Source organism: Leptosomus discolor, chromosome 4, assembly GCF_034619465.1.
Source record: "Leptosomus discolor isolate bLepDis1 chromosome 4, bLepDis1.hap2, whole genome shotgun sequence".
NCBI classification, from domain to species: domain Eukaryota; kingdom Metazoa; phylum Chordata; class Aves; order Leptosomiformes; family Leptosomidae; genus Leptosomus; species Leptosomus discolor.
This window is the reverse complement of record NC_141394.1, coordinates 33,623,134-33,637,698: the sequence shown is the minus strand read 5'-3', so window position 1 is coordinate 33,637,698 and position 14,565 is coordinate 33,623,134. Positions and strand designations below refer to the sequence as shown.

The window sequence follows — 14,565 nt, the reverse complement described above, 5'->3', positions numbered from 1 at the left end:
CTAGCTTTAGACATTGATTTAGGTACCTGCATAAGAGAATAAGATCCACAGGCTTTCAGGTTTAGGTAACTAAACCCTTGTGCCTTACACAGTCCATATGGTGCTTTTATTAGACTGATGACCCAAAAAGGTAATTCAGAGCATCTCACTATACAGAGGAGTTGGGTTTTCCAAAGTACATTTTGGAGTGCCAGTGGACTACATCTCATCCTCTCACATTGACTGAACTGTAACACAAGGTGCCTCAGCTAGAGATCTCAGTGTATTGGAAGAGGAAAGAGGAGCTCTAGGTTCTCCTTCCAATGCTGTTATGCATTACCCAGTGCTCTTACAATGAAAAAAAATAGATTCCTTGAGCAAGTACAAGAGTAAGAACCCCTCAAGACTATTCATGAGAACCTCCTTACATGTTTATTAGAGTCAGGCTTCTTCATGGCTCTGGGCTACTGAGCAGTAAAAAGTGTATATTCATATGGGCCAAAAAGACCAAAGACAAGAGGGAGTGAGACTGTAAGGAAGCGAGGGCAGGAGGGGTTTTTCTGTGACCAGTTTAACTCAATAACATGGCAGAAAATCATAGAATCATAATATTCACTGGAAGCGGGTTGATATTTGCAAGGCTACTAATGCAAATTGGCTGAGAAGTCAAATAAGCTCCAGGGCCTGCACAAAGTAATGGGTGCAGAGCCAGAAGCAGGGAAGGAGAAGGAGGATATAGAAAAAGGAGTGTGAATTTCTCTTTTGGCAAGAAAAAGCTGCTAACGTGCCACTTCTTGTATAACTGAGTTCTCAGGGAACCTATATGCTTTCTGTGGGTCTAGAGTTAGTGATGTATAGTGTTTTCCATTATTCTACATACAAAAAAAATCTGATTGCACGTCACCAGAAGTTTCTGAAAAATGCATGCCTCAGGTACATTTGAATGTTAATATTCGAATAGATGTAAATAATCTAAAATATTTTACACAGACAGGTCCAAACTACAGGAGGGGCACTCACGAGTTGTGAGACTACTACTCAGAAAAGCATCCTGGGAATCAAGTGGGTTTGCATTAATTTAACAAACAGCAGCTATTAACAGGGTTGCTAACAGACTGCCTGGGAGCAAGGATAATAACAGACCTTTGAATCTGTCCTCTTTTAGCAGCATGTGCTGTAGGGGATGCAGTTGCAATCAGATTCTTTGTGGCATTGAAAGTGATGCACTTAGTTCAAAAACTGCCCTCAAAATACAGTTTCAGTTCTTTTCTTAACCTCTTTGATGTATGGAATACATAGACACACACTGCTCATATAAGGTTATCGTTACAATTAGTAATTTGGCTGAATGGCAGTTTTAGATGCAGAGCCTTATGAGGTATCATTTATCTGGAAAGGTTAGAAATTATTCTAAAGTAATTTTTTTTATTCTTTTAACATTTGTAAAAATTTGGTTCCTTGTTCCACTTATTTAGGGTTTTCCTAAATTAAAACTACTAGACTTGTTAAGGAGCACTCTGCGAACTTCTGCTAAGCTTAGTATTTGTAAAAGACAGAGTAGAAAGACAGAAACAAGGCAGAGCATCCATTCTTGCCCAACAATTGTTAACTAATTAATTGTTGGCAAACCTAATTTATTTTTAACAGAACGTAAAACGTATCATAAATTACCTTATCTAATGCTAATTCAGTATCCTGTCTGCATACTGATGCAACTGTAATGCATTTCATTAGCTTTTAATTTCATTGGTCCAGCTTCATCTTGGGGAGATTTCTCTTGAATCAACATAAAATAACTGCCAAATCATTTAAAAGGTAATTGGATGTCTAGGTGTTATTTCAGGGGTAGTTTGAAGACATTACAAGAACACATACATAACAAGAGGACAAGCTGTGCTCTGCGGTACTTTTTTCTTTTTTGCTTTGTTTTAAAGTATTGATGATGACGGTGCAACATAAAGCGTGTTCAGCCTGACCATGAAGTCCCAATTAGTTTAGGCTATATTAGAAAGAAATCTCACTTGAATTGTGCTCCTATAGTTGTTCTGGAAGTCAGCAAGGCCTTCAGAATTGCTGAAACCCACAATGCCTTACAAACGAGTATAGTGCAACTCTTACATAGAACAGAAGTTTTCTTGCAAGTTTAGAACTTCAAGTTTTCTGTATAGGCTTGCTCTTCTAGCTGTAGCAAAAACCTAAATCCATACATATCAAAACAAAGACTGGTGAATAATTTTCATGTTACAGAAGGAACTCAACTATGCAAAAAGCTATGCCACGTAAAAATGGTATGATTGCAAAACACAGAACAATTCTAATATTTTTCTCTTTTTTTTTTAATAATTCTTTTTCAGATGTTAACAGCTGGCTGGTGACATTTGGCTTCCATCTCCACAATGCCATTCCTGGTTTCCCTGTTCCGAAATTTGATTTAACAGAACCTTCTTATGAACTTGTGAAGAGCCAGCAATGGGAGGACATACCAGTAAGAAACAAAACTAAACGGAACAAATGGAACAAGACAGACTGTTCCCTTCTACTCAGATCTTATTAGGCATAGATAATCCTGACAGCGTTACTTGCTAAGTTAAATTTGAACAGTGCTTTTCAAACCTCTAACTTTTATCTGCTTTCAAAAGAATTTAAGAAATTACGGATGGTGTTTTTTCTTACAGATTTACTAAGTTAGGTACCATTTTAAATAAGTTTTTGTTTGCTTTCAGCAATAATAAAAATGTTGAAAGACAATAATCAATGAAAAGAAGTTTAAGACCCTTTAAAGATGTCTAAGTTTCATAGCAGAAACTACAGAGATTAGATTTGTACTAACACTCTGCCTGAAGGCAGAAACTGAACACTGTAGTAAAAAATAGACTGTGAAATAAACAGAAGAACAGGTGATATAAATTATGCATACCAGTCACCACTACAATTTCACTTCTCTTTAATATTAACTATGTTTTATATGTAAAGATAAAATACTGAAAATTAAATTACCTGAGGTAAAACACATTACATTTCATAAAACCAAAATGTTCCAGGTGCTTATAAAGTTCTTTGGGAGGAAGAAATGAACTTCAGTCCTGAAAACCTGCTACAATTTTAAGTGATAGAAGAAATAAATGTGAAAGTTAAAATCTAAATTTGCTATTTAAGAAAATTATATTTACAAATCAAACTTACTCGAAGATCAAAGACCTATGCCCTGGAAAATCCTAGAGTTCTCAGTTGAGAAGGAAATGTTAAGAGTAAAATGGTTAATCCCGTTGTGAGCAGTCAAAACCAGATCACTTTTTACAAGAATCGTGATAGAGAATTTTACAAGATTAAAAGAGAAAATTCTCTTTAGACAAAAATATCATTAGAGGTGTGGCCCAACAGAAGGGAGCATATGGAAGCTAATTCTGCATGCATGAAGTGACCTGCTATATGTGTATTTTTAATAGCCAGGGATTGACAACAGGGAGACCTTAGAGCACAGCAAGAGAATAGTGTCTCCCACGAGCAGCAGAAGCAGTGAAGGAGGAGCAGTGCAGTACTCCAGGCAAGGTGGTTGTATCAGGAGATAAGAGACCTGTCATCAGACATGGCTGTGAAGAACTATCAGAGGTTGTTTATTTAGATCTCCAAAGTTAAAGAATGCAATTATCCACTAACAAACACCAGCAAAGGTGCATCAGGAAAAGAACCAGTCTGGTCAAAGAGATGAGAGCAGACAGCTAGTTGTCAAAAATCTTCAGGAAAGAGCTCAAGGTTGTGAGGAGTGCCAGGGGCATGTGACATGACAGAGAGAAAGAGAAGTGGGAGGAAAACAAAGATTCAAAATTCTCAGGTAGGAAGCAGCTGTGACTGTGATATCCACTGTCAAACAAGCAAATGCAACCCACAGCCAACGCAAACACACAAACCACTTAGTATTTCGAAACATTCTGGAGTGAGTGAGCTTTACCGAGCTCTGAGGTTTTGCTTCAGAGTTCTCAGGATACATGTTAAAAATAAACAAACTTTGTCATTATGAAGTTGCTATAGCATCTCGCTGCTCTCACTGATGAGCATGCTGTCTAGAATATATTTTGTGCTCAATAGCTTTCATGTAGGATTTACAACAGCTGAAATCCATACTTGTTAGCAAGTGCAGACAGGAATCTGCCACATTCCAGAAGAGTTGAGAGTCCAAGTCAATTCACAATTCCCTCAGGAACTGTCCCCTCCAGACAGCTGCCCTCACAGCAGAGCAGAGAAGCCTTTGCAGCCTTTTCCAGGCTTTGATAGCAGCAAGGCTGAATTAAGGTTGTAGGAGTCTGTTAATGACTCCTGCTTGGTCTCCCACCCAGAAGTTTAGGAAAACTAAACAGGCTTTTGGCTCATTTGTCAGCAATGATTCAAATGGGTTAAACAGTATTTTACTGAAGGGGGTCAACTGGAAGATAAACTGGATCATCTACAAAACCAAGTACTCCTTTTGAAAAATGCAGCTAAAGCTATTTAAATATGTCTCTCTGTTTCCTGCTGAGCAACTGCTAGGGCAGCTCTCTGCTCCCTACCTCCATCAATACTAACTCATTCACAGCTTGTAGCTGTTAAGACCCAGGGTTAGAGAGATAAGATGTGCCTATTCTGCGCAGTTGTAAGGTCTCATCCCAACCACAGTTGACCCCATGAGCTGCTCCGCTATCTAGCTGCGCTAGCTAACCATTCCTGCTAGCTGCTCCGGCTCTTCTAGCTGTGCTGGCTAACCACAGCAGTTACGCTGGCATGTCCTGTGCCCCAGCTATCCTCTCTCTTTACCAAGAGTGCATCTGGCATACTGGGCTACATACCGCTCCTAACAGACAAAATAAACTTCTTTAACAGATTCTCGTACACTACCTTTTCCATCTTGTGCATTTGCACCTCACAATTGCACCTCTTATTTCCTTCCCTTTATAGCACACCTACCTTTTCAACACCCCAGATATGGTAAAACATGATATACCAAGCAGGCGTATTTTAGACTTGCATTTTGGTTCTTTTCCTTCATTGCTCCTTGTCGTTGCTGGTTGTCAACAAAGCACTCTGCTATATTAAGGACTGCGCCTGTCTGAAGTGCTGGAGGTAGAAGCTGCTCCTCTCTTTTAGGCCACACGCTGATACTTGGAGTGAAATGGAAGCTCATGCAACTGAATTGGCCACAGCCTTTTCACACATCCGCTTTTACCAGTTTCTGCAAGTATTTGCAAGAAAAGGCATCAGTCCGCCATATTCCACCTCACTGCTCCTGTACCGTTTGCTTCCTTCTCTTTTACTGTAAAGACTATTGTTATAGTTTGATTCCCCTCCTTTCTTCAGCAGCTTGAGGGGTTATGAGAGCTTCCCTGCAGTTTGGTCTCAGACTGCAGCTACCTGAGAGACTCCATCTCCTCACTCAGCATGAAGAAGGGCTTGTTCCTGTTCTAAAGCACAGCTTTGTGACCTGCAAAAATCTCCTCAATTTGGATGGGCTCATGGTAGACAGGAATCATAGTCGAACAAGCTCAGAGGATGAGAGATGACAGTGCAGTAAGAGAGCCCTTACTCATACTGTTAGTATTGCAAAGGTCTGTCCTGTGCAGCCCAGTCAGTAGCCTCTGAAGTTAAATCTTATTTTTGTACAGGTTCTCGGGGAGACAAAAAGCAGTGAACGTTATCAAACAAAATAGTCTTGTAACTCAGCAGAACAAGCAGTATGTAGTTTTAATTAACTCCTTGGCACTGTCAGTTGTGGCACATCCTGTTGTCGTCCACGGGCAGCACACCAAGAAAGCCTGGCTGTTTGGCATCTAGAGGGCTACAGATGGCTGGTAAAACTTCTGTCTGTTCTTGTTTACAGCCAATTTCTGGAGTGCAACAACAAGTGGCGAGACAAGCAAAGGCTTTCCTTTCCCTGGGAAGGATGGCAGAAGTGCAGGTCAGCAGACGGAAATCCAGTGGAGAGAAGTCATGGCTATGGTTTGCTACGGTCAAGTCTCTGATTGGGAAAGGGGTGATGCTCGCTGTCAATCAAGGCAAAGTGCAAACAAACGTGCTCAACATTGCAAACGAGGACTGCATAAAAGTGGCAGCTGTTCTGAACAACGCCTACTACCTAGAAAATTTGCATTTCACTGTTGAGGGAAAGGACACGCACTATTTTATCAAGACCACTTCCCCCGAGAGTGACCTTGGGACACTGAGGCTGACGAGTGGGCGGAAGGCCCTGGAGAACGGCATCAACGTCACCGTTTCCCAGTCCACCACTGTGGTAAACGGCAGGACTCGTAGGTTTGCTGATGTTGAAATGCAATACGGTGCTTTAGCGCTTCATGTCCGCTATGGCATGACACTTGATGAGGAAAAGGCCCGAATACTGGAGCAAGCCAGGCAAAGAGCTCTTTCCAGTGCCTGGGCCAGAGAACAACAGAGAGTAAGAGATGGAGAGGAAGGCGCCAGGTTGTGGACAGAAGGAGAGAAGAGGCAGTTGCTAAGTGCTGGAAAGGTACAAGGATACGATGGGTACTATGTACTCTCTGTGGAGCAATATCCAGAATTAGCAGACAGCGCTAACAATATACAGTTCCTCAGACAAAGTGAGATAGGAAAGAGGTAACACACTGGCTTAGCTCAGGCTGCCAAAGAGACTGTGTACCAGTGTCTTCTAAAAAGGAGACGAAACTGTTTTGCTGCATTACTACTTGAGCCTAAGCTTACATCTTTGCTCAGATTTTTTTCTGTAGCACAATCCGAACAGACTCTGTAATGAAAAGAGCGCCTTCCAGAACAGTGACACTGCTAATGACAAAACTTTTTTTTTTTTCTCAATGACCTTAAAGGTGATCTGCTTTAAAGAATATGTTTACATATGCATATCGCTGCACTCAAGTTGGACTGAAAAGTATTAAAAAAAGAAGGAAAAAAAAAAAAGGCCTACAGATTTTGCAACAGGCTGGCTGTTCCTTTGAGGCACTGTATTTAATTAAGATACAGACCCATACAGTGTTTCCAAATAGTACTGAATTGTTGACCTTTGCTTACCAGAATTAGTCTCTCTCTTTCTCTTTTTCTCTCTCTTTCTCAGTGCATAGGATGTGGTATATATCTGTTAATTTTAAAACGTGGGGCAAAAATTACTGTTTATAGACAACCCAACTGCTTTAAACTGTGCTGCTTTCTAAAAGGACATTGGCACAAGTGACTTATGCTACCATGGGAATTTAATAATGGATTTTACAATGCTAACATGGTTTGCCTTGGGGGGAAAATGGCAAGTAGAATCCTTGTTGCAGATAAGCAAAGGAAACCCTGATTTTTTTGTAAATTATGTGAGACAAGTTGTTTATGGATTTTTTATATGAATTACAATTTACTGTACATCAAATATTAGTCTCAGAGGAGTTAATTTATGTAAAGTGTTTAAAAAAGTTTATACTTAAAAATAAAATGATAAAAACACGTGCTCTGTGTGATTTTTTTAAAGAAAAAGGAATTGCACCTTTTATGTTATAGCTGTACAGTATAAAGGATTATATTGTAGAGATATAACAGTGATGACTAATGTCCGAAAGTGTTAATATTTTTGTATTAGGTTTAAAGCTGTGCATCTATCACTCTGCTGATAGGATGGGACACTCCGAAGTGGCTGGCAGAATCAGACCGCAGCTCCCTCCCCTCCTGTACCTCTCCTGTCACCCAGGCTAGTGCCCCTTCATCAGTCATTGTTAGAAGGCGCAGTAACCAAATAAGTCTCGTTTATTATGATGGAAGACTTTAATAGGTTGGGTTTTCCTTGTCTTTTTCCAGCCCTAACGTAATAAATGGACATTTATTCATACCAGGTGGGGTTTCTGTTGTTTTTTTAGAAGTTTTGTTTCACAATGGAGAGAATAGTGTCTCAGGTGCTTGGCAAATTGTATGTAGAAGAAGAAGAAGAAATTATGTAGTTTCATCCAGTTATGTCAACTTTGTCTTCTGTATAATACAGCTCTTTTAGATGTTAATAACTCCAGATAGAAGAAGCGTACCTCTGACCTGATGCTACAGAACTGCTCTTTAGGCAGGCAGGCTGTTCAGTAGGTTCATCTCCTGGCCTTCAGCTGGCAGATCAAATCCCATTACTGTGAACACTGAACCTGGGATGGAGAGGAAGGTCCAATTCTAGTGCCTAGTCTGCATCTCCACACCACTGCATAGATTTGGCGTGCTCTGCTCCAAGGCTCAGTATATTTGCTGCAGGACAGAACTGAAGTGTGCAGCTGGTTCCTTCTAAGAAGCCTGTGGTGGCATCTATGGCATCTGTTCTACATCTTGGCTGAAACCAGTCTTAGATCTTTACTCTCATGAGCACTAAATTCAGCCACAAAAATAAGTATTTTTAAGATGAGACAAAATTGGGGGGTTTTGATGTTCATTGAAATATTCACAGTATTTCTATCCATGTATTATAATGACAAAACATAGTAAGTGAACGTGTCTTAACTATGAATGGTTCAAGTGGATGTAATAAAAATAGTTTTCTATCTGCTTTGTATTCTGAGAGTCTATGGTATTACATACTCTAAATTGCACATTAGGATTGTTTGATAAACAGATTTGAGTTTCTCCCAGCCAAGTCGCTACCAAATCTACAGTATCAGTGCTATTACTGTATGTGTGTATTTGGTAGAGCATACAGAACTAATTACACATATAATGAATGCTAATCATCTATTAGAATGAAAGCACAGATTAGTTGTTAGTATTTTTACCCTTGAAGTCTTGAGGGCCCTAAATTTAGAGAGAATAAGTCAGACCCCAGAGGCGTGCCATTGATCTACGTATTCTTTTTAAAGATGTACAATGCTAGGTGTTTGCAGTTCTGTTGGGTGGCTCTTCCACAGCACTGTATTTAGCATGCTGTAAGTGCTCTCTGTTGAAATAGGCTCATATTCTAAATTATGTCAAATGTTTCTGTTCTGTTTGAATATGAAAAGCTTGTATAACATGTCAACAATGAAATATATCTTCTACTTGACGCGTACCAGTTCCTTCTCCTTTGTTCTGGCACCAATAAACAACAAATTATAATATCTGTTGGTGATCATTTTAGATAAAGTCAAATCAAGCCAATTAGTGGCCTTGTTAGTAGGTATAATGAGCCTATTTCTTGCTCAAAAAGATTTGTGATCTGGACATGCTCCTGCAGGAAATAGTGACCTTGGGGAATATATGAACAAAAGATCTTTTTAAAGAAAAAATATGCATAATTAAAAGAAGCATATTACAAAAAAAAAAGGATATTTAAGTATTTTAGGCAATGCCAGTCAAAATGCTATCCTGATATTTTGAGATGTATATTTCGTCTGATTTGTATTGTTCTTTTAATTTACCTTCTTAACTTTATATGTGTCCTGAATTTTCCACAAATTGATAACTATAGATTGCATCTAGGCTTTCCAATAAAAGCCAACCCAATGTGTGTGTGTTGTGTGTGCGTTTATATTTGGGGTTTTTAAATCTGTATGTCAGATATTGCATCTGTGCTATTGCTTTTCTTGTATCGGAAGAAGCAAACTGATCCAGCTGCACTGGTATTGATTCATTTGCTTCACTGTTGGCAGTATCTTTTTTGACTCTCTCCAACCACCTCGTCTGCTAACTCAGCAAAGTGAAGTACTCCATGGGACCTCTCAGGTGGCCTGCTTTAAAGAAAACATTAAATATACCTCACAAAGCCAAATCTTTTATAGATAAGGAAAAGCCAAAGAACAAAAAAACCCCACTTGGAACTGTTTTCTCTCATGTCCTCCCGAGTAAAAATACAACAAAAAGTATTTGATTATAAATAATTAGGTTGGCACTAGTAGTTACATATATACACAGAAGAGATCCTTCAGTCTGCATTTAGACCCACTTTGCAGAAACTGCTGACTTCAGTGCTGCTGTATGTCAAGACACTACTTTGATTTTAGTTGGAACAGGCAGACTTCACCACATTTACTTTGTAGTGACAACCTTGAGTTGATAACATGTTGATCCAGCACGAATCAGGTCACTCTGCTTAGCTAACTGTGGCCTAATTTTATTATTCAAAAAAAAAAAAAAAAAAAAGCAGTAAGAGAGCTTTTTATGTTCACACTTGGGAGGTGAGAGATTTGCATTTGACAAGAGGGAAAAAAAAAAGCCAGTTACCACTGCCAGTCTTCAGAGGCACATTTAAAGTGATGGCTGAAAGACTGTAAAAGAGAAAACACTGCATAAAATAAGTTTAAAATTATTGTCTATGAGAGAATAGGCTGCATGTGCAGAGAATCTGAGATGACAAAATGTTTTAATTCTGTTTTCAGAAAAAAAAAAAAAAGAAAAATCTTCTAGAAGTGTTAATACCTTGGTTTACTGCTAACTCTAGAACGGCAAGCTACAGCTATACATATGGACAGCTTGAGAGCCTTTAAGAAAAAGAGGAAGAGACTAGTGTGTAATTCTTTGGGGATTGGAAACACAAAGCAAAGACACTTACTAGAAACAGCTTCTAAGCAGCTTCTAATAAGCTGCTTATTTGACACTTATTAGAAGCTGCCAGGGTTAAAAATAAGCCAAAGCAGAGAGCATCACACAGCATAAACTGAACAGGACAGGCACAGTGAAATCATACCCCTAACTGCAAAGCCACATCCAAACCGACCAGGCTGATCAGCTTCTCATCTACAGCCAATTAGTGCTAAGAACTAAATATGCAATGCTTATAAAATTAAATTGATCCTCAACCACACACACAAGTTGCTGAGCCTCAGCTATCCAAAAAAAAAAAAAAAAAAAAGACAAAAATGAAAACCAGTCAATTGATGGGTAGGTGCCAATTTTTCCCCCTGGGAAAAAAAGAAACACATGGTCTATACCCGTCATGCTGACGGACAGAGCTTAAGACTAATTTTTTCCTCTGAAGTTTTTAGCTTTGTGGCAGAGTGACCATATGAGGCAAATTTAACTGTGTGAGTGTCTAGGGTAAACCTATTAAAAAAGTCAAAATACTAATAATAGATAGAGCCTCACTCCTCCCCCCAGCCTGTTTTTCAACAGGAGTAACATAAATAAGAATGCCAGCGCTTAATTAGGTGCACCACCAAAATCTGAAAAACTGCAGCTTGTCTGTTCATCCATCCCAGAAACCCGCAAATTTGTTGCAGATCACTAAAAAATGTCTTGAGCCTTTCAGGGTGAAAAGATGGTGGAAATGTTTGTTTCTCATGCCACCTCCTAATCGCAAGATACAGTACTGGCTATTGCAGTTGGCACTGTGAGGGGGCCAGAGGAACAAGAATGCATTGTCTGATGCAGGGGCACAGTCTGCCCTGCTTCAGTAACGGCGTGTGCTGGGAATGGGTGGAGAGGGCAGTGGCCTGTCTTTAGGCGGTCTAAAATGCACCAGTGAGAATAAAGTCACACAGTACCACACAGGTACTGGCCTGAGGATTACTTTAACTGCACTATTCTCTGTATACGTGTCTAAAAAAAAAAAAGAGAAAAAAATATCCTGGCCTGATTTCTAGCATCAGAAATGCATGCAATGCAGAGCTGTGCAAGGATGACATAAAATGCATACCTAAAGATAAATATGCTAAATATTGGTCACCACTTCTAAACAAAGCAAGGTGAACATCACCATCCCTTTAAGTACGTAAGAGTCTTATGTGCAATTTGGAAGGTGAAGAACAAGCATAATAACATAGCAGCTCATTAGAGTGTCATGTTTTCACAGAACCTACTTTATTGCATTTGGTAGTTCTGCAGATAAACTCTCTTGCTGTTAATTACTGTACCTTCCTAGGTAAATTGAGTAAACCTTTTAATTTACTAAGTTAAAATTCTGTCATTGAGGAATATAAATTTCTAGAGATGCAGGCATTTTTTTCCTACTATAAACTAAGTCAAAGCTCATAGTAACATAATTATGCAGCTTAGAGTTAATGGTTCCCACAAAGCTGTCTTAATAAAGCCTTCTGGGATTCAGGAGGAAAAGGAGGAAATTCAGAAACTAAAAACAAGGCTGGAAGGCGACAACATGTTTCAGCTGGCTCTAGTTACTCAATCACACTTAAGCTGTCTGAGACAGCAGGGCTAGTGCCATGCATTACAGAGGCACGTGGGAAATTGTTAGCCCAACGCAATGAGGTATTTCCACATTCCAAGCCCAGAAATAATTTTAAAAGTGAAATTACAGAAATGGCTATCTAACGAACCCATTAACCTTTCATCAATCAAAAAGACCCCAAAAAAACCAACAGTATGGGGAAAGCTAATAGAGGAATAAGTTAAGAATTCAAATCTGAGAGTAACTATAGGCACGTGATGCTGTATAAAAGACCATCCAGTGTTTGCTGACAAGAACTACTGGAGGAAAAATGGGCTAGGGAGGCTGGGGGGGTGAACAAGACCATAATACTAGGACCAGGTGTTAGTCACCATTCTCCACAATGATGGGGAAGCACATACAAAAAAGAATTAGTGACGCCGACATCTGCAGATGACAAAAATTGATGGAGTGGCAAATAATAGCTAGGACAGAGCAGTCATACAGAACAATATGGATCACTCGCTGAAGTGAACCCATTCAAACAAAATGCATTTTAATACAGGCAACTCCAGAAGTAAAATATCTCAGAATAAGAAATGCAAATCTTGCTATGAAAGGTATGTAGCTGCCTACAAGAAAGCAATGACTGGAAAGAATGAGGAGTGCATAATAGATAAATAACTCATTGTGAAATTCCAGTACAATAGTGGTGGCAATGAAGAGCTCACAGGGGTGGAAAAGCTTAATGAGATTACTGGCCTTGTTAAACAAGGGAAATAGGAAGGCAATGTCATCTCTGCACATGCTACAGCAACACTACTCTTGCATAGAGTCCTGGAGCATTCATCATGAAGATGCTGTTAAAACCCTGGAAAGAGAGCACAAGGAGACATCACACATAAATCTGAAGCTTGGCAAAAAAAACGTCTTGCAGGGAGAGATACAAACAGCTCACTCAAAAAAAAAAAAAAAAAAAAAAAAAAAAAGCCAAAAAAAAAAAAAAAAGCCAAAGCGTGCCATGACAATAGACTCTAAGTGCCTTCACTGAAAAAAAACATCATCATAGTAAAGTGCTTCTGAACGGGGGAGGAGGGAAGAGGCAGTGGGTGGGAATGCAATTCTGATGAAATTCACGTTAGGTATTGCATACTAAAAAAAAAAAAAAAAAAACAAAAAAAACAAAACCAACGCAGGTGGGGGCGCCGCTCTGCTTCATGACCGCTAGAACAAACTACAGGAGAAGTAGTTTCCAGAGGCTTTTGGCAAAACAGGCAGGTATTGGAATTACATGTAATGGATGCTGGTGATGGAAGTTTAAACTAGATGACGGCACCGTCCATTTAGCCGCACAGGAGACATCAAAGTGAAACCTTTGTAATTCTGGTAAATGCCAGGCCAGAGGGCTTGTCTTCCTCTTACGCCCTCTCCTTTTCCAACCCTGAAAATCAATTTGATACAGACTGAAGCCAGCAAAGATTATTCTGAACGTCCCGAGTTTTTAAATGGACAGCACAAGGCTGAGGCATTTTTAAAACATCCCTTGGTTTCTACAGCAGAGACGTGCTGTTCTATTACGTTTTATAGCAGATGATTATTGAAACCAACTAAAGTAAGTCTACTCACTCTCTATTAAACCCTTTTCATGAGCGTAGTAGAAGCCGATATGCGTGCATGTTTATGTCTCCAAGGCATCTAGAGGCAAGTGTTGAGGTTAAAAAAAAAAAAAAAAAAAAAAAAAAAAGGACGAAAAATTTGTCTGCACCAACAGTGACTGCACTTTGCCCTGAGCGTACGTTGCCCTCAATTACCGGCTCTCCCTTCCCAGGTGTTTCATGCTCCGTCAGCTCCGGTGAAGGTGGGACAGTATCTAGCCACTACTCGGTGCCAAACGGGGAGCCGCTGCCTGCAGCGTCGGCAGGGCGGGCTGGCCGGGCCGGCACCCAGAACGCGAGGATCGCCAAGCTACGCCGCTGCCTTCCCCAGGGAGAGGAAAGCGCTCCCTCCGAGCTCCTGCCCCACCTCACACGGAAGCTCAGACGCAAGGGAAGAGATTAAAGAGCGCTCCCAGCCGCAAGCGCGCTGCGACCTGCCCAGGCACGGCAGCTCGACGCGGTGTCCGGACCGGGACGAGCAGGTAGCAGCTTGACCCCGCGCTGTCAGCCAGCGAGGCCGCGCACCTCCCCGCAAATGCTGGGGCCCGGGCTAGGGCCGGGGCCTCTCACCGTGCCCCTCGGGCGCCTGCCATCCCTACCTCCGCCCCGGGGCAAGCGGCGGCAAGAGAGCGTCCACGCCGCCGGGACTCGACGCCCACCGGGCCCCCCTCAGCGCCGCTCGGCCGTGGCTCGCGCGCCCCCTGGCGGGCAGGGGAGGGGAGGCAGCGGCCGGACCCGGGCAGCGGCCCCGGCGCGCGGGGGTCTTGGCCGCCATTTTAACGGCGCAGGGGAGGGGGGCTGCTAGTGTTGCCCCACGGTCGAGCTCGCTGAGGCCGGCTTCTAGCGAAAATAAATAAAGTTAATAAAAATCACAGCCTTAAAGTGCCACAT

At 40.9% G+C, this 14,565-nt stretch overlaps 1 protein-coding gene across 9 annotated transcripts in view; it reads left to right on the top strand.

Moving 5' to 3' along the window:
- Nucleotides 1-6,583, top strand: part of TENM3 (teneurin transmembrane protein 3) — a 323,167-nt gene extending 316,584 nt beyond the window's left edge. For all 9 annotated transcript variants that reach the window (XM_086464013.1, XM_086464012.1, XM_086464011.1 and 6 more), the window contains 2 exons: nt 2,334-2,464; nt 5,828-6,583. In XM_086464013.1, the coding sequence (XP_086320139.1) occupies nt 2,334-2,464; nt 5,828-6,583 (887 nt within the window). The remainder of the gene's footprint in view (nt 1-2,333; nt 2,465-5,827) is intronic.
- The last annotated feature ends 7,982 nt before the right edge of the window (nt 6,584-14,565 follow it).